At 56.2% G+C, this 23,542-nt stretch overlaps 3 protein-coding genes across 25 annotated transcripts; all 3 read right to left on the minus strand.

Moving 5' to 3' along the window:
- Positions 1-636: 636 nt before the first annotated feature.
- On the minus strand, positions 637-8,473 carry Pcyt2 (phosphate cytidylyltransferase 2, ethanolamine). 15 transcript variants are annotated; one of them, XM_016006209.3, is made up of 14 exons: positions 8,296-8,469; positions 6,186-6,274; positions 5,550-5,711; positions 4,981-5,047; positions 4,286-4,370; positions 4,045-4,089; positions 3,677-3,730; positions 3,102-3,240; positions 2,603-2,685; positions 2,245-2,322; positions 1,922-1,987; positions 1,694-1,759; positions 1,460-1,556; positions 637-1,375 (listed from the first exon to the last, which is right to left on the minus strand). In XM_016006209.3, exons 1-13 carry the CDS (start codon positions 8,382-8,384, stop codon positions 1,485-1,487), a joined length of 1,095 nt encoding a protein of 364 aa, XP_015861695.1. In that variant the 5' UTR covers positions 8,385-8,469; the 3' UTR covers positions 637-1,375; positions 1,460-1,484. The 15 variants fall into 15 exon arrangements, with proteins under 15 accessions (XP_015861695.1, XP_042139190.1, XP_042139194.1 ...); XM_042283256.2 differs by having other exon boundaries at positions 1,639-1,759; XM_042283260.2 differs by having other exon boundaries at positions 1,639-1,759; positions 5,579-5,711; positions 8,296-8,454.
- Positions 8,474-8,938: 465 nt separating this feature from the next.
- On the minus strand, positions 8,939-14,192 carry Sirt7 (sirtuin 7). Of its 3 annotated transcripts, none has more exons than XR_006075085.2 (11): positions 14,061-14,192; positions 13,857-13,994; positions 13,670-13,774; positions 12,425-12,495; positions 12,261-12,333; positions 11,613-11,711; positions 11,304-11,540; positions 11,082-11,162; positions 10,789-10,895; positions 10,313-10,398; positions 9,479-9,618 (listed from the first exon to the last, which is right to left on the minus strand). XR_006075085.2 is itself a non-coding variant. In XM_006987670.4 (10 exons), exons 1-10 carry the CDS (start codon positions 14,154-14,156, stop codon positions 9,417-9,419), a joined length of 1,209 nt encoding a protein of 402 aa, XP_006987732.1. In that variant the 5' UTR covers positions 14,157-14,192; the 3' UTR covers positions 8,939-9,416. The 3 variants fall into 3 exon arrangements, 1 of the variants encoding a protein (XP_006987732.1); XR_013042007.1 differs by having other exon boundaries at positions 9,481-9,618; positions 9,752-10,398; XM_006987670.4 differs by lacking the exon at positions 10,313-10,398 and having other exon boundaries at positions 8,939-9,618.
- A 115-nt stretch (positions 14,193-14,307) lies between these two features.
- On the minus strand, positions 14,308-22,890 carry Mafg (MAF bZIP transcription factor G). 7 transcript variants are annotated; one of them, XM_076543940.1, is made up of 3 exons: positions 22,680-22,890; positions 19,058-19,120; positions 14,308-18,962 (listed from the first exon to the last, which is right to left on the minus strand). In XM_076543940.1, the coding sequence occupies exons 2-3, from the start codon at positions 19,091-19,093 to the stop codon at positions 18,510-18,512; spliced, it is 489 nt and encodes a 162-aa protein (XP_076400055.1). In that variant the 5' UTR covers positions 19,094-19,120; positions 22,680-22,890; the 3' UTR covers positions 14,308-18,509. The 7 variants fall into 7 exon arrangements, with proteins under 7 accessions (XP_076400055.1, XP_006987731.1, XP_042139189.1 ...); XM_006987669.3 differs by lacking the exon at positions 22,680-22,890 and adding an exon at positions 22,411-22,548; XM_042283255.2 differs by lacking the exon at positions 22,680-22,890 and adding an exon at positions 22,141-22,370.
- Between the last annotated feature and the right edge of the window lie 652 nt (positions 22,891-23,542).

Genomic DNA, 23,542 nt, shown 5'->3' on the forward strand with positions numbered 1-23,542 from the left:
TGTTTAGGGCATCTTCTTCTCCATGGTGCCCTGACCAGCCACACCTTGCTCAGAGCTGTGGGTGGCACACAGACACCTGCCTGTGCAGCGTTCCTCTGAGGACCAGCCCCAGTCTAGGCAGCAGCAGCACCCTCAGGTGGCTTCCTTAACCTGAGCCTGCTCAGGGATCCTAGTGTGGGCACCACCCCATTCCTACTAGGCCGTAGGGTTGAGGTGAGGAATGCTGAGCACCACCCAGGCTGGAAGTATGTGTGCCCCTCCTCCAGATCCTGACTCTAGGTCTGAAACATTTGCAAAGGCTCTCCTGTCTCCAAGGGAGGAGAGAGGGCAGGTCTACCTGCTTCGGCAGTTAGAGGGCGGGCATGGGGTAGGAAAGCACCACCAGCACCCTTGTTTGGGAGGAGCCAGGGCTTCACCATTGTCAGCTGCTTCGGCATTGAGCCAGTCTCCCCCACAATCAGCCACCAAGAGGCAGCTCTAGGAGCCTCAGCAACTGCTGGACTCAAGCAGACCTGCTAGGGGGCCAAGATCTAGACCCTGTGGTCTATAGAAGAGCCAGGGACATGTGCACAAGCCACCCAACTTCCTGGCCTGGATCATTTTCCCTTTCTTAGAAGAATTCTTGCTGCAGATGGGTTTCCTGCTTCTTCCCAGGGCTGGGAGCCCACGGAGCACGTCACTCTAGGCTTTATTCAGTTGAGCCAAAGAGATTTACATCAGCCACCGAGGTACAAAATGAGGACCACGAAGTCTGTGCCGAGAACAGTCAAGCAGGCCCAGCCGTCAGGGCAAGTGCATCTTCTAGGAATCAGGAATGGGGTGCTAGAACGAGCCCCAAAGTAGAGGGCACCCACTTGTAGGGTGACACAAAACAAGAGGTCCCCAAAGTCATCCCTCTGTACCTTTCACCAAAGCTGGGTGGGCAGATATGCAGCTTCCAGTCAGGCAGAGGGGTGTCCCCAGGCAAGACTGGGTCAGTGGCAGTTGGAACTGTGGATGCTAAGGACCCATCACAACACTCCTCCTGTCTCGGGTGCCCTCTGCTTATCCTGTCCACTGGGCTGCTTCCCTGTGCTAGCCACCCTCTCTGAGCAGCTCAGTGGGAAGGACCGAGTCTACTGCAAGACAGGCGGTGCCTCCCTCACAGGCAGGCGGAACAGCACCCTCCAGCAAGGCCAGCTTCCTTTGGAATTGTGTGAGCTGGCACCAAGACACAGAGCAGAGCAGGGCAGGGAGAGATGGGGGCATGAGCGACATCCTCCAGGTCAGAAGCTAGTCAGTCTCCCCTGCAGGCTGCGCCTCCTGCTGCCTCATGGCCTCCAGGAAGGCCAATTCCTTGGCTTCCTTCTTCTGATTCCGGGCTTCGTACTCCAACCTGGGTCAGACAGGTATAAACTGGGCCTTTCCAATACTGGGAGTTGCCCACCACCAACCCAGCCAGAGTGGGTGGGGAACACACCTGTTCTTGATAATCCTTTGCACAATCAGGTCTGTAGTGAGGTCGCTACCACTGTCGATCTGACGGAAGATTCCTCTTCTCTTGGGCTCCTGGAGGCCTCAATGCAAAGAGAAGAGGGAGGTGAGAAACCTGACTACAAACACACCCCGGGTGCCCCTCCACCCATGGGAGGCCAATACCAGCGAGAATGGTTGTTCCTGCTTCCCAGAGGCAGCCCAGGCTGGGGCAACCCACCTGGTAGGGGTCAGAGCCATCCCTGTCAGGTACAATTTCTGTCTTCCCATGACATACTAGGTCCACCTGGGGGGAGGAAGCAGGGTCAGGAGGCCTCCTCAGAGAAGCTATGCCACCACTGACAACCACCTAGGGCTAGCCCAGACCTAGGAAAACCAGCCCTGGCTGACCCAGGCAGGATCCTCAACCCTTGGCATCATGTTCTGCTCAGCTGGAGAGAAGCCTCACCTTGAAGTGACTCAGGAGCTCTGCTGTGACGGAGTACGGTGCCCCAATCACCACTTCTGAAACATACTGCAGAGACGGGCGGTAAAGCAACTCACTCAGTCCTCATCTCTGGCAAGCCAGGGGTAGAGGGTGGCAGAGAAGGCCCCAGGGGAGCCAGCTGGGATGAGGCAACACAGCAGGGGCCAGTGGGCAAAGGGAATCCTCTGACTCCGCAGCAGGGTAAAGAAACTGTACCAACAGGGCCCAGCCACCCTCCACCCACCTCACCGGCAGGTGGATGCCCCTGCCCTGGCTCAGGGAAACACTGCTCCCAGCCCACTCACCCGGCACGCCAGCACACTGAGAGTCCGCTCGTGCAGGTTCATGATGGGGTAGTTCTTGCCCTTGTATCGGTTTACTTCCTAGGGCCAGGAGTTTGGCTCAGCTAATGAACAGTGCCCTCCCTCCCAGCTGGCCTTCCTGGGCAGAAGTGGGAGAGGTGCCCCTTCTCACAGGAACACCCTAGGCAGGGCTGTCCTGGACTCCAGGAGAGAACCATGCTTGCCTTCACTAGACACCTGGAGCCTCACTCCTTCAGAGGCCACCTGTGCCCAACACTGACCCCAGCGAGGCCCCTTGAGGAATCCCATGGCCCATCAGCTGATGGGGTGCTGAGAAGCAAGCAAGTAGAAAGGCAGAGACCTGGTCAAAGTGTAGGCCGGCGATGATGTAGGGCCTCTTGGCTAGCTTATGCACCTTCTCTAGGAAGTCCACGTGCCCGATGTCTATATCCGGATTAAGAAGCAGTAACTAGCTGTGTATGACGGTGTTTTCCTGTAAACCCAGTACTCACATGGTGGAGGCAGGAGCATTGTAAGTTCTAGGTCAGCCTGGACTACACAGGAATATTCTGTCTCAAAAAAGCAAGACCTGGGATTGTGGCTCAGCAGTAGATCAGTTGTTTCAGATACAGAGCCCTGGGTTCCATCCCCAACCCAAGGGGGGTAAGGGGGGCAGAGGCAGCAGTAATGGGCTAGGAAGGGAGGGGCTCTGTCCTCTGTCCTCAACAGTATGTACCCAAGGGACTCCTTGCCATTTTCCCTGATGAGGGCTATACCCGCTACAACCCAGCTCAACCCTGGAGTCTATGGGTTCCACTCTGTGGCATGAATGTGGGGCAGCAGAGGCCCTAAGAGGATACGGAACAGGTCAAAGGCACCGGCCACGTAGATGACTGTCTCCCCAGGCTGGGGCTCCTTCCCAGAGGCAAACTGGATGATCTTCTGGGATGTCTGTAGAAACTGGGACACCCCTGTCCAGGGGTTCTGCCCCCCAGGACACTATTAGCCAAGAGAAGGAACCAGTCAGCGGTAGAGGCCTCTAGGTGTGCCCCTCACCCATCACCCTCCCCAGGGCCACTCTTCTGAGCCCAGGGCTCCCTGTGCCCCTGTCATAGGTGTGGGTGATGGGAGCATGTACAAAGAGCATTAGAGGCTGGACTCCCCCCAACCCCAGCCTGCGAATAACCCAGCAGCACGCTGGCTATGGGCTCTGTCCAGGCAGGCACTTGGGGCAGGGGCAGGGACACACCATGGTAAGGCCAAGCAGGGCCACTGTAGCTAGCAGGACTGTGGCTCCTCCCGGTGGCCACAGCAGATACTGCAGTCAACACCAGCTCTGCCTGGCAACACACCACCAGGAGCAGGCGCAGAGCCCAGTGGCCAGCAGACACAGCCCTCTGAGGGACCCGGCACCCTGAGGCCACCATCTGGTCACCTGGGAGGAGACTTCTGAGGAAAGTGTGTCCCCGGCAGGTGTCGGGTGAGGGGGCTACAAAGGGAGAGAGGGCCAGGCCATTTGGTTAGATGCCACCTGTAGGTGGCAGTCCTTGTTCCTCCTCCAAGCGGCTGCGGGGACTGGCCACCTCTCGCCTGTCCTCCCTCCCAGCATCCACCAGCTGGCCAAGCCTGGTGGTCAGTACCTGGTCAGCACTGGGAACGGGAGGGAGGAGGGCAGACAGTGAGGTTCTGGGTCAACCTTTCCCCATGGGAAGCCTAAGGTGGGCGGATGGGGAGTGCTGTGTGGCGGCTAGTCAAATGTCAGCTGTATTTCCAGAGTGGCCTCTGCAGCCAGGCTGTACTCACCTTGCCAAAACTGTCAGCATATTCCCGATACTCGGAGGACATCTCCTGCACACAAGGGCAAGAGACTAAGGGACCGTGCCCTCCTGACTGCCAACCCTGGGACCAGCACACCACAGCCCCAGAGCCCAGTGACAGGATGGTCAGAGAAACAGGATGGACCCAAGGGTGGTTAGGAGGTGTCCCTCCCTCTTGTGTCCTCAACCCAAGGACCATGTCCCAGACCCCATTCCTTTGGACTCACCTGGCTGCTATGGTGGGCCTTGGTCACCAGCAGCATGCGACCCACGAGGTCTGTGGTGGACACACCCTGGGTGCGTTTGCACTCTCTGGGGCAGAGGTAAGGTGGAGGTTTTCATCCAGGACACTCTCCTGAGGCTCTGCTACAGGCGGACCCCTCCTGAGGGACACGACCCTAACCCAGCCCCCCACAGAAAACCAGACTGGGGCAGGAACAATGGCCCATGTCAGTGATTCAGCTCCTCAGTGTAGCACCAGGGAGCAGGCAGACCACGTCTGAGACACAACAGCTCTGGTTCCCATTCTGACATTGTACCCTCTGGCCTCTCTTACACCCAGGGCCCTATACCCTGTATACACGCTCTGCCAAGGGAATTCCAGGCTGCTCTGTCTTCTGTAGGAACCACTGGCCACAGCTGGCTCTTTAAATTACAGTTCACTAAAATAAAAGGCCAGTGCCCCAGGGGCACCAGTGACACCAGAGTCTACGGATGCCCTACCAACAGTGGTGGCCAAGAATGCTGCCATTTGTGCAAAGCTCTGGCTGGCCACACAAAGGTCACCAGGTCACAAAGGTCACCCCACAAGCATTCCTTTCTATATCTTCCAGTCCCAGTTGTGGGTCCAAATGCCTTGCAGGCTACTTCAAAGCAGTAATGAGAGGTAGGAAGGGATCCACTTGAGTATCACGGGACCTACCTGTACCTCCCAGCCTGCTTCACTTCCTCATAGGTATCTCGGCCATCTACTGTCAACGTGATGTCATCTAGGGGTGACATGCACACAGAAAAGGATTTGTTTTGGTTGTTTTGAGAGAGAAAGGATCTTGCTATGTAGCCCAGGCTGTCCTGGAACTTTTGTTTTGTTTTTCAAGACAGGGTTTCTCTGTGCAGCCCTGGCTGTCCTGGAACTTGCTTTGTAGACCAGGCAACTCAGAGATCTGCCTACCTCTGCCTCCCAAGTGCTAGGGTTAAAGGCTTGCATCACTATCACCCACCAGACCTGGAACATTTAACGTCCCTGTTCAGCCTCCCCAGTACTAGGATGATATGTATGCGCCATCACACTGGGCTCATAAACAAGGGTTCTTAGCTCAGGAGCACCCTTGGGACCAGAACCACCCTTTCATGTGTCCCGCTGCTCTGGGGGACGGACCCAGAGCGCTTTTCTATCTGCACAGGATGAGGAGCCCTCTATCTCTGAGATGCCGTCAGCTGTCAACTGGTCTGACTGAGCCCAGCCCCCATCTCCAGGCCCCGCCCACTCACTGCCATGAACACAGAAGTCACAGTTGTACTTGTCCAGTGTCTCCAGTGTGGTGACGTAGGGAGCAGCGGGTACCACCTCATCCACCCACTTGATGGCCTGTACCATCTTGTACCTCTCCTCCTGGGTAAACACTGGGGGCCCCTTATGCTTGGCAATTTCCTCTAGGGACAGAGAAAAGAAAAAGGACAAAACAAAACAATTGATGTCCAGCTCCAAAGCCCAGCCCCTAGGAGCCTCTATCACAAAGCCCAGCGGGGGATAACCACTCAAGTGCAACGGTATGCAGTGGGTCATTTCTGCTAGTCGCAGCCCACGAGGCAGGGCCCCATGTAAACAGCACCGTCCTCCAGCCAGCATGTGTGCTCAGGGCATCTGCTAGTTGACAAGGACGGCCTATGACCACAAAAGGCCATCAGTCTCTTCTGGTCTCAGAAACCAGGGTAGGGGTGGACCACACAGCTGAGGGAACTGTCCAGTGATGCCACAGCTCTCTAGAGCTGGGACCAGGCTGGCTTACTGCACTTTGAGTCCCCAATATGCTCTGGGGAAGGATACGGGGATCATTCTGGCACCCCAACCGCCTTGCAGGCCTGGTCAGTTAGAGCAGGTCGCAAGCACAGCAACCCACACCTTACCATCCGTATGCACACCCACGATGAGGTAGTCCCCCATGGCCCGTGCCTGGCGCAGCTGATTGGAGTGACCATAATGCACCATGTCATAGCTGTGAGGACAGACAGGACAGTCAGGTCCTGTACTGATCTTGGCAGGAAACTGGGGGCCTTGTGCAGGACACAGCTTTGGTCCTTCGGAAGCCCCCTGGGAAGCCCCTATGGGGGTTATTAAACCAAACCCCTGGGTGTTGGGCTTACAGAGGTAAAACTGGTTCTCAGTTGTCCATACCCTATATACTGGACTTAGGGAGGATTCAGTCAGTGTCAGGTCTAGCAACAATGGCAAAATCAGGGACAAGGCCTGGTAAGGTCCAGAGAGCTGGTGAGTTTCCAAGACAGTTGTTCACTGGCAGATGTGCAGCCATTTCCAGATGCTGCTTTTGTTCCCCTCCCACCCCGACAGGGCTTCTCTGTCCCGGAACTCACTCTGTAGACCAGGCTGGCCTTGAACTCAGAGATCCGTCTGCCTCTGCCTCTTGAGTGCTGGGATTAAAGGCCTGTGCCACCACTGCCGGCTCTGTTTTTTTTTTTTTTTTTGGTTTTTCGAGACAGGGTTTCTCTGTGTAGTTTTGTTGCCTGTCCTGGGTCTCGCTCTGTACACCAGGCTGGCCTGGAACTCACAGAGCTCTGCCTCCCAAGCACTGGGATCAAAGGCGTGTGCCACCACCGCCTGGCCTGTTCTTTTTTCAGAAGATGAGATCTCAGGTAGCCCATGCTTTCCTCAAACTCACTGTGTAGCCAAGAATGACCTTGAACTCTTGACCCTCTGACTCCACCTGCTGGGATTACCACCAAAACCCTTCTATTTGGACGCCAGCAAATAAATGCAGGACTCTGTACATACCAGGCAAGCATTTTACCAACTGAGCTACATCCCCAGCCCACAAAATAGAAGAGCTTGTCCAGGATTTGAATGTGGGATTTCTTGCACCCTAAGCAAGAATTATATCCCCAGATTGACAAGCCACACTCAAACTTTGAAACAAGAAAACAGTCCTGAGTTAGGAGCAGACTCCATTCTACTGGAGTCAAGCAGACAGTTCCCCACCCCCATCCACATGGCCTGGCTTAGCTCTCTGAGAGAACAAGTGCCTGTCACCTGGTTCTGGAGCTTTTATCCTCAAATCTAGGTCTGGCCCTGACTACACTGTCAAGGTCAAAGCTACCCAGAACCCAGCAACATGCTAGGCACTGAGGGTGTACCAGTGTACACTGGGACCACCTGTATCCTTCTCCATGGGCCAATGCTGGGCCACAGTCTCTGTTCAGTTTCCTCCAGAACTCTAGTCGGATGTCTTCAGGAGACTTGAGCAGCCCCGTATAGCCACACAGTACAGAGTGGAGGCAGAAAAACAGACAACCCTGACAGGCTCAGGCACCGCGGTAATTCTGGGCCAGCCCTTGTGCCCACTAGACAGGCTGGGCAAGATCAGAGGTCAGAGTCTGCATCAGGGATTATGGTACAGTATTGTGGCTGGGCCAAGGTCATAGTCCACTGACACGAAGTCAAAGCCACTGTTGGTGACTCAGGTGCCAAAGAGCGGAAGGGGTCTGAAGTTGCAGTTCAGTGGTGGAGCACTTGCCTAGCATGGACAAGGCTATGGATCGCACCCTCAGGACTCACCAAACCAAAAATAAACGAGAAATGCACCAAGTGCAGACCACTCTCCCTCCATATCTCCTGAGGGACCCTAGTGACCATTGCGCATCTCTTCTCATCCACCAGGGGTAGGCACGACGCAGGGCCGAGGGCGGTAAATTACAGAAAGGCCAACATCTCTTCTGCTTGTTGACAGTTCCACGACTTTCTAACAGTAGCGTCACGGGCTGACTTGCCAGAGAAGCCTACGGCCTTCCAGCTCCGGTAACCTGGGTAATGACTCCCGCGGGCGGGCGGCCGCATTTCCGGTGTTAGGGAAGCGCACCACCCGATGCACCCGCGTCTGCACGCTACACTCCTAAGTGACCGGAGGCTAGATTGCCTCGTGCGGCCTCAGAAGACTGGGGATCCGCCAACTGCCGGTGCGTGACCCCGGGGGGCCCGCCCGCCCCTGGCCGCCGGCCCACTCACCAGCCATCGCACCACACCCGCACTGCGCGCTGGCCCGCCGGGACCCTCCGCCCAGCAGCGCCGGCCTCGCCGTGCCCGTTCCGGATCATGGCACCGCAGGACCCGTACGACCGGGCAGCTCCCGCGACTCGCAGCCCTCAGCCCCGCCCCCGACGCTCGCGCGTGCTCACGCGGGTCTCACCCGCCTGTCGCGGCCAATTGAGTGCGCTACGCCAGGCCCCGCCCCTGGCCGGGCCCCGCCCCTCCGCCAACATGCGCGGCCAATGGTCTGTGTCGCAGGCCTAGCCCTAGCAGGGTTCGCCCCCGGGGGGTGTCCCGTAGAAATCCCTCCCGGTCCCGGCGTCCAGAGGAACAGGCTAGTACCGCAAGTACGCGGGCTCGGTCTGCCCCCACGCCTTAAGCATTCCTAGGGACTGGGTTATTTATTTACTTGTTTTTGGGGGCAGGGTTTATCTGCAACAGCTCTGGCTGTCCTGGAACTAGCGCTGTAGACCAGGCTGGCCTCGAACTCACAGAGATCGGCCTGCCTCTGCCTCAGTGCTGGGATTAAAGGCGTGCGCCACCCCACCCCCCCTCGGGTGCAGCCGGCCCTCGGACATTTTCAGATCCTCCGTGGTGCGTGTAGCAGTCACTGGGACACCAAGGCAGTAGAGAGATGTTTAATAAGACTTGCTCAGACTGGAGGCTTAGATCCGCCCCTGTGCCGCATACTCAACACAGAAAAAGGTTTCTATAAAGTGAACACTTTTAGTAGTTAAGTAGTAGAAATAGGGAGGCCCTGAGACTAGCCTGGAGAGTGAGGTAAGGCAGTGGTGGGCTCCTCTGCTGGCCAGGCCGGGGTGGACCGGAGCTCTGTTTCCACTAAGGCCTTGCTGCCACCTTTGTACAGGGGTGGGTGGGAGGGAGGTGTCCTTGAAAGTCACGCCCACTTGGGGCAATCACAACAGTGCAAGGGAGGCTTCCCACGAGGGCAAATGGCTAAGAAAACGTCACCGTGAAATGTCACCCGCGAGAGTTCTTCCCACCAGGTCCTGTGGGGCCCTGCAGCCTTCACGGTGACACAGGCCCTGAACAAGACTCAAAGCCGTCTGCAAAGTGCCAACTGTTCTGCCGAAGCCCGGCTATGCCGCTTTCTTCCTTCTCACACGCTTGGCGCAGCCCCTCCCAAACCAGCCTCCCAGGATGGGGGGCGCCGAGCTGAGCGGGGCGCTCTGGTCCCCAGGCGCGGCCTCTTCTCTGCTTCTGCACAGCGACTTCCTGCTGTGGCTGCCTTCCTCACCAGCGCGGAGGGGAGTTGCCAAGGAGAAAATGGGGTCTTGCCACCTAACAGAGAGAGAAGCAGCATCAGACAAGTCTGAGACTCTCTCAGTCGCAACCCTCCCAGGAAGGCCGTCCAAGGCCAGCTGTCTCCTACCCCTTCCCAGTTGTCTCCTACCCCTTCCCAGCTGTCTCCTACCCCTTCCCTGTGTCTCAGTGGTGGCTGGGCTCTGGCTACAGCAGCTTCAGTGTCACCGAGCTGTGGAAGAGCTGGCTCAGGGGACAATCTGCTTGGGTGGCAACTCCAAGGCCAGCAACAGCCCTAGGGGTCTCTTCTGAGTCTCATCATCATTGGTGGGCTCCACACACAGGAGGGAGGGGTAGTGCTAGCTGCAGGATGGCTCCATCTCCAAGGAGAGGGTGCTAGCCACTCTGGGCCCCACCTTTCGCTTGTATGGATGGGGGCAGGTGGACCAGACCCCTTCCCCTTCCCAGACTGCATGACAGGGATGGGAGTGAAGGCCAGTTGGCTAGGGAGGCATGGCCTACAGACTACACCATGAAGAAATCATGTATCTGATTGAGATGCAGAACCACATATTATAAACGTAAGATAAAGATAAGCACTGATTAAAAAAAATGAGCTAACTTAATGTTAAAAAAAAAAAAACAACAACAAGAAAACAAACCAACAGTAACAACAAAAAACAGTACAGCACAGGATAGGCCCACGTCACAGAACACCACAAACATAACATACAAGAATTGCCAGGCCCAGAGGTGAAGGGATCCTTAATTTCTTGAACCCTTTGATTAAAAGAAGTTACTGATTTCCCCTATAAGACCCTGAAAATTCACAGAGAAAGAAAGTGTAAACTTTTCACTCAAAATACACACCAAGTCTAAATTATCACAAATTCTGTATCAAGGCAATTTGATTAAGCTTTCCCCAAATATCCCAAAACCAAGGACACAGATTCTGTCTGACCAGAGGTGCACAGTTCTCACCCCTCACAGTTGTCCACCCAGGCTGCAAGAGATCCGTGGGGCAACATCCTACAGAACACACTGGCAGACCCCCCCTCTCCTCAGAGGTTCGGGCACCATTCCAGTCAGGGTGGAAGAGTGTACACTTGTGGTGGAGCCTCGCCTCAGCCAGTCTCTCCGGAGGCTCACAGAAGACAGACACAGCCCATCACACAGAAGGGCGGAAATGGCCGTGCTGCACCCACTCACCGGTTGTAGACCGGGATCTCCAGGCCCAGTTCATCCATGAGGAGCTGCATTACATCATCGCATTTCCCATGAAGCTTCAAAGCAGCCCAGTCATCCTTTGGGGTCCACTGAAGATAAGAAAGGCAGATGAGAGTAACTTCCCACCCTTTGCTGGTCCCCTGCAGGCTGGGTCAGCCCTCTCCAGGAACAGGGACCTGTACAAGACTTCCAGGACGTACAAACATGGCACATTTCCCTGGCTCCTCTGACCTCAGACCCAGGGATAAGGAGGAAGCTCTAAGTACCCATGTTACCTGCAAGTTCACAATGTAGAGTTTGGGCCGCCGGCTTGGAGGCTTCGTCATGCACCAGAGGCGAGGATACTTCTTTAGTACCTGTGGGAATGGACAGACACAACACACAGTAAGAGGGTAAAAACTAAGACAGCAACTCTAACCCACTAATAAACAGTTCTGGGTAGGCAGGCCCGTAACATGCTCAACCCACAATGAGTTAATGGTGCTGTCTGCACGTACCTTCAGGCTGGACCCTAAACACAGGATCGTGTCTGCTTTACTAGCAGCCTCAGTCGCTGCCTCCCAGTTCAGAGGCTGCCCTAATGTCCCCCTCTCCCCAAAGTGCACAATGGTGTCCCGCAGCTGAGTCCCACACTTATGGCAGGTCCGGCCAGTCTGGTGTCGGTGAAGGGCAGTACGCTCCGTCACATCAAACACTCGCACATATTCCCTATTAGGGATGCAGGAGGTGCAGACCTGAGGAGGAGAGAGCACAGTGAGCGAGACCTTCCTGTCACCCAGGCCCTGCGTCCCTCTGGTACTGCTCACTTCTATATACATATTCCCATGGAGCTCCGAGATGGCAGTCCGTGGCAGCCCGCTGCGCAGGTGGAGCCCGTCACAGTTCTGAGACACCACATGCTGCACCTGGAAAACAGAACAGGGTGGCAGTCAGTAGGGGACGGAGGAAGCACCCTACGGCAGTGAAATTATCCTGAGCCCAGTCTGGCCAAGGCCAAGGTTCCCAAAACAAAGAGGCAACTGTAACCCAGGAGGGCCCTGTGGTAGTTCTCCTCTACTAGCTCTGATACACTGGGAACACCCAGGAGAGAAAGCATCTGCTGCCCTTACAATGTGGGCAGCAGCTTGTGGCACTAGATCAATACCCTCTTAGGTCATTCACTTTCAGGTCCCTCGAGAGCCTAGGCAGATCCCTTTCCCTACTTGCTCAGCAGATCTCCGGAGGTTTCTGACAAACCTCCACTGTAGCTAAGATGTCTAAAGGTCCCCTGTCCCCAACTCCACCCCTGCCGACACAAAAGAAACTGAATGGAAAGCCGCAAGCTAACTGTTCAGGACAGGTGCTACTCTTGCTTCTTGGGAAGAAAGCATAGCAGGGACCAGACAGGAGTTGAGCTCCTAGGACTGTTCATCACAGGACTGACTGGGCACCGAGGTGCAGCTCTGGGCTCTTACCAGCTTTTGCTCATGCAAACGGGTGATGCTCATGTGGGTGAGAGTAGGCTCTGCCTCACTTAGGTCAGCAGCACTGAAGGATGTAAGAGAGAGGGAGGTGAAAGGGCTGAACCACACAGGTGCAGCTGCTGCCTAACCACGTGAGGAAACTGTGAGATGCTCACCTCACACTTCTTCCTTTCTGAAGCAGTGTCCATACCCCATTAGGACCCCGATAATCTGGTATAGAAGCCGCCTGCACAATTGGACAAAAAGAGAAGTCTAATGGGAGGGAGTCACCAGGTACTGCCGAATGCCCCATTTGGGGCATGCCCCATTCTAGATTTCCTGACAGACTAGTGTCTGCTCCATCCACTGCTGACCTGTCTGATCCCCAAGTAGAATGGACCCAAGTATGTCTCTTTCCGTCTATGCATATGACTTTCCTGTCCTGTCTAGGCCAGCTCACCCTTCCACACTCCTCAGAACCCTGCCTTACTTCAGGGTCCTTTCTAGCAGTGAGCAGCTATGTCCACATCTGTCTGAAACACTGAAGGTCTTAGTGTTTTCACGTCATGTTTGGCAAATAGTGTACCCCAGGAGGGAGCACATCTCTGTCCAAATACTTATATCCTGGGGCTCTGAACAGTTTTCACTCCAACTTAGCATACATATAAAAGCCTCTAAGATGAGATAAGCGTTAGTTAAATTTCCACGAGAAACAGAAAGCATACAGGATCTAAGAGTCTTTGGATCCTGGCTGGGGAAGCCCTGTATCCTCACTGCTGCTGAAGCTCAGAGAGGTACCCACCCTGACCAGTAATCCCAATACATTAAGGGCAAGAACCTCAAATGGTGCTCAGACCACATTAGAAGCTGCACATGGTGTTTAGTTGTCACCAGATCTGTAGAGGTGACATCACTGCTGTAAAGTCATAACTGGATGGATCATCACATGGCTCCGAAGGTCCCAAATGCTTATGTCCCTGATGTCTAAGAGTTAGAGCAGAATGTTCCTCTTCCTCACACTGCTTCTGGCCACCGCTGTCTGTCTGTCACGCTTCTCATCCCCAAATTTCCCTGCAGAACCCTACTCAATGCCACTCCATTACCATTTTAAAGACAAGGTCTCTACGTCGTCCTGGCTGTCTTGGAACTTCCTATGTAGACCAGGTTGGCCTTGAACTTACAAAGAACCGCCTGCTTCCCAAGTGCTAGGATTAAAGGCTTGTGCCACCCCGCTGCGCTTGCCTTAGTTAAATCTTAAATCTAGAGTTGTTTCGGGTCTGAGAAAAGAGGACACCTTGGAGCTGCTTCAAAGGTGACTGTTTGAACTTGGGTAGTTACCAAACTCCAGCACCGTGCAGCCCAAGTTTGTGTCCCAGAAGGGGGCGCCCCACACCCGACCCAGCCCGCAGGCCCTCGCCTACCGTGCTGATCCCAGCGCCTGTGTAGACCACCAAGTGTTTGGCATTCCGGACAGCTCCCGCCAGTTCGCGGACCTTCCTCCGCAGTTCCTCTGGGTCATCACACACCTGAGAGGAGCCGGGGCCGGTCATACGGGCCGCCGCCCGCCGCCTACAGCCCGCCGCCCGCCGCCCGCCGCCCGCCACTCGCCTCCTCTTGGCGCCGCTTGAGGCCCTCACGCCGCCGGCTCCGACCCTGCAGCTCGGTCACCAGATCCTCGCTCTCGGCCAGAAGCCGGCCCTCCTCCGCGCTGCGCTCTGCAGCCGCCTTCCTCAGAATGCGTGACACCTGCGGACGAGCGGCAGATGAGCGACTGCACGCGCGGGCACGGCCGCGGGCACGACGGTAGCCTACCTGGCGGAGGCGCTCCCGCTGCTGCTCCTCTCGCAGCCTCCGGACCCGCTCAGCCGCCTTGCGCTCCGAGCGGCTCAGACCGCCACCGGCTGCCATCGCTCCCGGGACTGCGCTTCCGGCTTCCGCTTCCGCCTCGCCCGGCAGCCACAGAGACGCATGCGCGCGCCCGACCCACCCCGCCCCTTCCGGCTCAACCTTCCCACCCGAGTTTCCCCTCCCCTCCTCTTTGCAAAGAAACACCAGCAGGTCTCTTTAAAAGGCGTTTATTGATCATATACAAAATAAAGAAAACCTTATATATCACAAACATACACTATGTACAGCAATAAATACCCGGGGGGCCAGGCCCAGCGCCGCCCCTCCTGGACAATAATTTAGCAATAAATACTGCGCAGGGCACGGGTGGGCACCAAGGCTGCTGTCTGCTGAGGCCAGACGGCTGATCGCTCTGCACTGCTGCGAACGCCCAGGCCTCACCTCGCAGCCAGATCCCTGATGACCCTACCCAGGTGCAGGAGACCGGGTCTCACCTTGCAGCCACATCCTAGCCCCTCTCACTTAGATCTTTAAGGACCTCCACTCCATTTAGGGTACTCTCTTCTAACCTCCCCCTGGCTTCAGCCCTGCAGGGCAGGCAGGGGCTGATCAACTCTGCTTGGACACACCTCTCAGCACCAGGAGACCAACAGAGCTGGACACACAATAGCCCTTGTCCTGTTGCCCTAAGTTGCCAGGAGAAGGCTTTCTGTACCCACTCCCATTGGTTAAAGGCTTCAAGGACTAGCAGACAGAGAGGAGGGGAGGAAACACAGGACTGGGGCAGAGTTGCTGGAGGGGCTGAGAGCCAAACTGGGGTCATAGCGAACAGGGAATTCTGTGAGGGGCACTCCAGACACCCGCGCTGCTGTTCATGCTGCTGCTCCAGGGACAGGGTAGTCACGTGTGCAGCTGGCCCAGTAGGTAATAGCACACGCCCAGGACACATGCCAGAAACAGGCAAGCCATGAGCAGCCCTCGCAATTCCATGCCTCTGTGTGGTACTGAGTCTGTCCTCTTCTCCACAACTGCTCCCAAACCAGGCAGCCAAGAGCATGAAAACATGCCAAGAAGAATTATTCAGTGGCTTTTGGGGAAAAAAAATCGTTAATGTGTTGGTTCCTCTCACCAAACCACAGCCTAAAAAAGTAACTCAGAAGATCCCAGAGCGGAAACAGTGCAGCAGGCTGTGGCTCAGACATCCCAGCTGTGGATGGGAGCTTTGGCCAAGTGGGCACACCAGAGAGAGAGGCAGTAGGGAAGTGGCCTCACCATCTCAAAGTGGGCTGTAGCTTATCAAAACTGCACACCCTGGCACTGGACACCAAGGCTGCTGCTAACACACAGAGTACACACAGACCTGAAAGGTGGACTGAGAACAGCCTGTGGGGAAGCCTGGTGATGACAGGGAACCCAGAGCAGCTCAGTGTTGCCATGGAGGCCCTGCGCTAATGGTACAACACCCAGGTTAGCAGCCAGACACAACGGAGGGGAGGACTCTGGGGACCACGCTCTAGAGGAAAATGATCCCATCTCATGTGGGGTTTCCTTTGAAATCCGAGTGTCCATGTCCAAGGAAGGAGGTCAGGCAAAGTCAGGGTAGGAGGGAAGTCGCACAATAATGGTTTACTTAGCGGAGTAGTTTGGGAGAACTGGCCTCAGCCAAAGCTCTCCATTCGCTGTGTCAGAAGTCAAACACAACACCCTCACAAGTAGGAAAACAGAATTAACAATGATCAGAAAGACAGCAACAGTCACACCTGGACATCAAGGAGAAGGGACAGGATGGCACTGAGGGCTGGCTTACCAGGAATGTTCCCCAGACTCAAGAAGCAGATGCTGCAAACCTGAAAACCATGAGCATGGCCCTATCCAGTTCAGAAGCTAAGACCTGCTATTTCTGTTCAACACATGTCCAGCCTCAACCTCCTCCTCTCCCTCTTCCTCCCAGCAGGCTGGAGCTATGCACATGGAAGGCCATGCTCGGTTATGCACTCCCACTCAGCTAGGACCAAAGAACTTGGAAAGCCTGTCCCTCTCCTCTGCTGGGCATGGGCATAATTCCACTCCAGCTCTGCTGCCACAGTCAGAATCAGCAACTCCTCTGGACACCAGTTTGAGAACCAAAGGGAAGGGATGAGGTCACCTGGTAACTTATAATCAACAGTCCAGACTTCCACTCATATCTGACTCAGGCATCAATGGGAGTGTCTGAGCACCTTGAGCCAAAGAAGCCCACCAAAATGCCAGGGCTGGCAGAGGTCCTGCTCCCAGAGCACTGCATGCCGGGTCAAACTGAGTGAAAATCCTGCTGCCCTCGAGGTAAAGGCCTATCAGGCCATTCTTTGCTTTCATCAGCTCACAATTCTGTGCTTTTCAGGGATCCAGGGCCCCCAAGAACCAGCAATGCAAGGGCCATGTGACCAGACAGGGTCACAGCCTCTTGCAGGTGGGCATCCGCCTGCGAGGAGCTTCCTGAGCCAAGCCTGGAAGGTGGGCAGCCCCCACTGGTAGCTGGATTGAGGAGGCAGGCTTGGGCCCTGCAAAGAAGCACCTCCAAGTCCAACAGCGGATCCCTGGAAGACACAGATCCCGAAGGGAGGCATAAGAAGGGCCTAGAGCCAAGAGCTGCAGACAGCGGGGAAGAAAAAGACCTGGCCCTGAAGCCAAAGCCCTTGTCTGGCAATGGTGGAGGCCTCCAGGCTCTCACAGTGAGGCAGGGAAGAACAGGTTACCCCAAGTGGGGCCCCTGACTAATCTGCCTGGGGAACAACACCCCACAGAATGGGATTTTAGGAATAGGTGGGTGACAGGATTCCCAACCCACAAGGTAGGCCATTGGGGTGGCCTAGCCAAGGCCCCAAATGAAGTCTGTAGGAACAAAGCTGAGGCCAGGAGGAAGACAGCAGGGGACAGGCAGGACACAGCCCTGTGGGCACCCACAGTGACCCCCTGTCCCTGCAGCACCACCACCCAGGACCAGAGGGGGTGGATATGGAAGCAGCGTGGGGGCCCAAGACAGCTCCGAATTTCACTCACTCTGCCACTGTACCAACCCAAGCCCTAGACCCACATGGGAAGCCAAGGCTCAGGGGGACCGAGTGGCAGAGAAATGGAACACGGGCAGAAGAATGTGAGCTGGCAGGAAGCCCCCTACACTCCAATGGAGTAAGTTCTGCCTGGGACCCCAGCCCAACCCAGGTCCAGCAAGTCAGCAGAAGCAAAACCACAACAAAATCCAAAAAACAAACACACATACACAAAAAAACCCACACACAGGGACAGCCACAGGTCAAAGGTCACCAGAAGCACCAGCACTTTACGGCTGCACAAAACCTCACCAGGCACGGACAACACCACGGCACCGGCAAGACGGAAGCAGGAAGGGCAAAGGAGTAAGTCACTTTCGGTACAATTGCAAAAGAGATATCAAAGAGGACGGCCTCTGGTCGGCTCGCAGCTTGGCTTTTTTTTTTTCTTTTTCTTTTTTTAAACTAAGTTTTATAAGTAATGTCTGTTAACTCTGTGTATAAAAACTAAACTCCAACAGCCACAGAGCTGTCCCCAAGTTTACAAGAAAGGGATTTTGTTTTTTAACTAGCAAAGTTTCTACTATATTTTCTTCCCTTTTCCATTTATACGGTCAAATGTTGTTTGTTTTTTTAAGACAATTTTATAAATACTCTGCAGCTCTTTTTTTTTCCTTTTTAGCTCTTAAACATATAATTTAATAACTTCGTAAAAGGAACTTTTCTTTTAAATAAAGGGCTATATAACCACACAAATAGGTCATGTAAACAGTGACACCGGACCCATCGCAGGACACACTGACACACCTTCCACCCACACTTAAAACCGGCGATTTGGTCTTATCCAGTGCACTGTGCCAGGCTCCAGCACCATGGTTCCTGCCCCAGTGCCCAGGGCCTTCAAGACATAACCACTTTCCAGGGCAGCGCCCGTCTCTTCCTTTCTGGATCGAGCTGAGAGGCCCACTGGAATCTGAAGAGAAAGCTCTCAAGTCCCACTGCAGACCGGCAGCCTGCAGTGCCTGCAGACCACCAGAGAAGGGCAGACCTAAGCCCAGGGCACTCCTGTTCATTCCCACAGTGCCCACTCTGGACTCCGAGCCTGCATGGCCTTGGTACAAAGGGGTTAGAGGCAACCCAACATCACTGTTGAACTGACCAATCCCAACGTACGAAACACACGCGTGACGACAAGGATGACATCGAAGGGGCTCAGCCCAACGCCCCTGGGTGCAGGTTGTGCTTTGCAGGGGAGGGAAGGGGGGAGGGAAGGGGGGAGGGAGAGGAGAAGAGACAGGAAGAGGAGAGGAAGAGGGACAGGGCTGCCAACTTTGCCACGCACTTAGTGGCCCCTTAAAGACCTGCCTGGCAATTGCACGTGTCCCTATGACCGAGCATCTGTCTTGGACTTTACTATTGTGATGACGCTGGTGGCAGCCACCTTGCCAGGGACCAGGGGCCCCAGGCCAGCAGCAAGGGGACCTCGAGCTGGGGCCACAGGGCTTCGGGCCACGGTCCTGGCAAAGTTCTGCAGGGCCTCATACTTGGAGCGCAGAGCATCGAGCTCCAGCTTCATGCTGGCATTTTCAGAGGCCAGCTTCTCCACCTCCTGCTGTAGCTCCGCCTTCTGCTTCTCCAGCTCCTCCTTCTGTGTCACCCGCTTCACCCGACAGCTGGCTGCGTAGCCACGGTTCTTGAGTGTGCGCCGGCGCTGCTTCAGTTGGATGATCTCTTCCTTGGATAGGCCTCGCAGGTGCTGGTTCAGCTCTCGCACCGACATGGTCACCAGCTCCTCATCAGTCAGGCTGGTGCCATTCTCGCCCGGCTCCCGCTTCACCTGGAGTAGAGCAGCACACAGGTCACGGCAGAGCTGAAGGGGTGCTGTCCTTCCATGTCACCCCGCCACACCCCAAGCCCAGCTTCTTCACTCACCTTTAAGGCCTTGTTTCCTTTATTGGGGGTCGTCATAACCCGGGGGCACAATGAGCAGGCACTCTACAAGACACAGAGCAGAGGTCAGGACCCTGTAGACCTTTTACACCCCAACAGGAATCTTGCTGTCCAGGGCTCAGCCCACAGAACCTTGGCCCTCACCTGACCTGAGGACAGCCCTTGCTCGCACCTTGCTTAGCCCGAGCTGGACTGCTTCAGCAGGCCCTTTCCCCAGAGAGCCAGGTGGGAGAGAGAGCAGGAGGTTCTACCCAGGGAAGAACCAGCGATGTGAGGGCCGAAGAAAGACAAAGGGAGCAGCAAGAGATGAGAAGGTCTGGGCTGCAGGAGGGGCAAGCCTAGAAGGAAGCTGAGCTTTAAAAATAACCCCAGTGCTGCCCCAGAGCACACTGTTCCTGGCGAGTCACGCTGACTCAGCATATCGCCTCCCTCTCTTCCTGAGCTGTTCTCCCATTCCTGAGGCCAGCCAACAGTTCCCCAGGAGACCCACTACTGGGACCAACAGCAGGCAAGGGTCAGGCAGGGACCCTACACTCCAGGATCCTGCTTCCCATATATGCTTCCCTGAGCTGACCCAGGACAAAAGAAAGCCTTCTCCTTCTAAGACTCAGGAAGTGGCTTCCTGCCTCATTCTGGCAGAGGACCAACCAGGTCTGTCTAACTGTGCTTACTGGGAATCCTCTCACCTTCCAGGTAACAGGCAATCCAGCTGGGAGTAGCTGAGCCCGGGCCCCTCCAGCCCTCCCTGTCCACCTCCTTTACAGATGGGGTAACCACCCTGTGGCTTCGTTGCGGCATCCTGCGCTCCTGCCCCACCCGACACTGGGTGTTTCACAAGGGCCCCCACAATTAGCAGAGAAAGGGCACTGTTGGCTGGAAGGAGGCAAGAGCCAGCCCCTCTGGGTCACTGGCTAGTCTCTGGCCCTCTGCCTAGGGTCAGTGACCACAGGGCCAGAAAACAAAATCAAAACAGCTATCTCCTACAGTCAGCCACCCCTCTGGCACGCAATCTCATTTTCAGCTTTCTAAAGCTTTGCCAAGAACATTTTTGTAGACCCAGGCTGGGAATCCCCACTTAGCCCAGCACCTATCAGTCCCATGGGTAAAGATGCCTCCTCCCCTCTCCAGGTTAGATGCAGGGAAATGTAAGGAATGGCAGGTGAGGTTGCTGCAGTCACTCAGAGGAGGCTGAAAGCTGTAAGCACTTCAGGTAACAATGTGCTGGAGGTGGGGGGGCGGGGTGCCTATTACACTTATCAAGGGAACTGAAGTGTGAGCCAGAGGCACAAGCTCTCTTGAGTGGAGACCCTACCACTCTTAACCTCCCACAGGAGGGTGGCTACATGCAAACACCAAGCACAGACGCGAGACGACACTTCTCCAGGACCAGATTAAGGGCATTTTCAGAGGCAAGGGTGCTGCTAGATCAAGAGAAAGACAAGAGTCAGAACGAAAGGTCTGAAGGGGATCTGCCTTTCTTACAAATTGGTCCCGGAGACAAGTCGAGGTGAGAGAGGCAGCCCTAGCAGAGCTTCCCTCACACAGACTGCTGAGCTCAAAACGGTGACTTCCTGAGACTGCACAGAAAAGTGCCGAGTGTGGTGGCTGGGAGCTGAAAAGTGCCTCCTCAACAGATTTTACCCTCTACTGAAGGCCTGAACTCAGCACAAGTACAGCCAACTGCCTCCTGATCAAAGGTGTGTGTGTGTGTGTGTGCGCGCGCGCGCACGCAAACGTGCATGTGTACACTCATGTATGCTTAACCAGGAAGAGCAGGTCTCAGCAAAGCCAGTTCCTCCAGCTGCCTGCCTGGCTTCTACCAACCGAGGGTCACAGAGTGACTAGGCAGACAGTTTTGGGGGACACCCGTGCTGAGGGATAGTTCAGAGCTGGAGGAAGAAGCTCAGGGAAGCTAATCAAGATGAGCTGTCCCCCCAACCCCGCCCTCCTGCAAATACTGACAGCTATGGATAATCACAAGGCACCAAGGGACTCGGGGCCACCCACGCAGACTGACAAGAAAGTAAAGGTTTGGGCGTCTCAGGGGTCACTCAGAAGGAAGCCTCCTTCCCAGACAAGCTGGCTCGGCCCACCTAAGTCCTCTCGCATTCGACAATCTGGACGTTAGTCTCCAGCAAGACAGTGACCCTGCTCAACCCTGCCTTCAAACTCCAGTGCAGGAGACCCCCGACTTAGGTCTCCCCTCCTTCAAAGACTGACATTATCTGGAAAGAACTTAAAACTTTATGTTCACAGAAGCATAGTAACTCCAAAGCTTAAACACTTTTCTGGGATCTTGAATTTTCATAGGGAATAAAGTTCCACCCCCAATGAAAACACCTGGCACCTACACGCAGCCTAGGGGCTCAGTGTAGTTAAGTGCTGAGGGGACACCCTTAAGCACAAACCACAAGGTCTGCTTAAGCTAGCCATGAAACCCCGAGCAAGGAAAGCAATGCAGAATAGAGCTCAGGAACCTTTACAACGGAGAAGTCAATAAATAGCCATTCAGCCATGCAAAGGTGGAGGCCACACCCCACACGGGCTGTCACTTCCCAAGAGTTCGCAGCCATCAGGTCAGACACCCAACAGGGCACACTTTTTGCCAACTTCAGGCAACAGTGGGACCCCAAACTCTTCTGACAGGGATAACGTAGAGGTAAATGAGAACTACATTCTCCACTCCATGCTCGTGCCTACCTAGACCCACCCTTTCCTTCCATTAGCTGGTGGAGCTGCCCCGCTTCCTTCAAGCCACACACCCTTCTCCCCTGGCTCCCGGTCTCTTCCGTCCAGGGCCGACGCAGCCCGGCCAGCCAGGGGTCACTCAGAAGGAAAGCCTCCTTCCCAGACAAGCTGGCTCGGCCCACCTAAGCTCCTCCCCTCGGCGTACTCCGATCTGTTTCCCAGTTTGGGGAACTGGACCAGGAGAGGGACCTGGACCAGAAGCCCAAGGTCCTAGGAGGGATGCGTAAGCCCGGGACTTTACCTTCCACCCTGGGAGAAACCTGCGGCGCGCCCCAGTAATGATGCCTCCTCCTTGGAGGCCTTTGCCTTCAACTTACAGGTCCGTCAAACTTAAACACGACCCCGGATCCCGGCCCGACCTTCGCCGCCCGGATCTAGCCCTGCCTCCCGCACAGACGGCCCGATAGCGGGCCTGGGCCCCCCGCCCCGGCCCAGCGTCAGCAGGAGCACCGAGTGACCTCATGCTGATGACTCAGCACGTCTCCGCTGGGCTCGCACGCGCGTGGCGAGCCCAAGCCGCTCAGCAGGGTCTCCCCGCCGCCCCTGCCAGCCCGCGCGACCCCGCCCGCTCGGAAGCCGACGGACACCTGATGAGTCAGCAGCTTGGAGCAGCCACCCCGCTGACCCAGGCGGACGCGCGGACCTCGCCCTTAGATCGCGCCCCCCGCGGGGCACCCGGGGTCCGTCGCGCGCACGCCCGCTCCCAGCCTCGCCCTCGCCCGGCCCACCAGCTCTGGGGTGGCACCGGCGAACGGCCGGCTCCCGACTGGCGGAGAAACCGAGGCACGCGCCGCCGTCGGGTGCGCCGCAACCCCGAGGCCAGGCCCCGCCGCCCGCCCCGGCCCCGCGCACTCACCACACTGCGGGCCCGGGCGGGCCAAGGCGGGGCTGGGGCGGGGCCGCGCGCGCGCGCTCCAAGGCTGCGCGGGGCTGGGGCGGGCGTGCAGGGTCCGGGCCGGGGGCTTGGGGGGACTGGCCGCTTGCGCGGGCCGAGCCAAGCGCGCTAGGAAGGCCGGGCCGGACCGGGCTCAGAATCCGCCGCCGCCGCCGCCGCCGCTCCTCAGACGTCACATGATGTTTGGTCACGTGGGTTCCATTCATGAAGCGGCGACGCGGCTGGCCTAAGCTTAAAGGGAAAGGCGCGGCGACTGCTAGGAGAGCGCGCCCCCAGCACGCCTGCGCAGCCCCGCGCCGTCGTCCTTGGCAACCCGCCGCGCCCAGGCGATGTCTCGCGGGACTAGTCCCGGCGCTCACCCGGTCGACCGTGCCCCTGCCGGGTCAGGTTCTGAGTGTATTTGCTTTTTTCGCGGACCTGGACCCTGATGGATGAAGCTCCCTCCAGACCTCCATGCTAACTCAGGCCGAGGTCTACGGGACAGAACCTGCCTGGGTATTTTCGGTTTTGTTTGTTTTGCTTTTGTTTTTTCACTTGGATACAAGGGTTCACTACACAGCTCACGCAGACTGGCTTTGAATTCCGGGCGATACTCCTGCCTCTGCCTCCCGGGAGCTGGAATCGTAGATGAGCGCCACCACGCGGGGCCCTGGTTGCTGTTTTGATGATGTGACATAGTGGTGTAATTTCTTACCCCATTCTGCCGCGATGTCCTCTCATTTCTAATGGGTCAGAGAGCTGAAAAGGACGGGGCTGTTGAAGGGCACAGCCCAGACAGACCCCGGCCCACGTTCCCAAAATGCCCAAGATGGCACCAGGGCTCA

Source organism: Peromyscus maniculatus, chromosome 8, assembly GCF_049852395.1.
Source record: "Peromyscus maniculatus bairdii isolate BWxNUB_F1_BW_parent chromosome 8, HU_Pman_BW_mat_3.1, whole genome shotgun sequence".
NCBI lineage: Eukaryota > Metazoa > Chordata > Mammalia > Rodentia > Cricetidae > Peromyscus > Peromyscus maniculatus.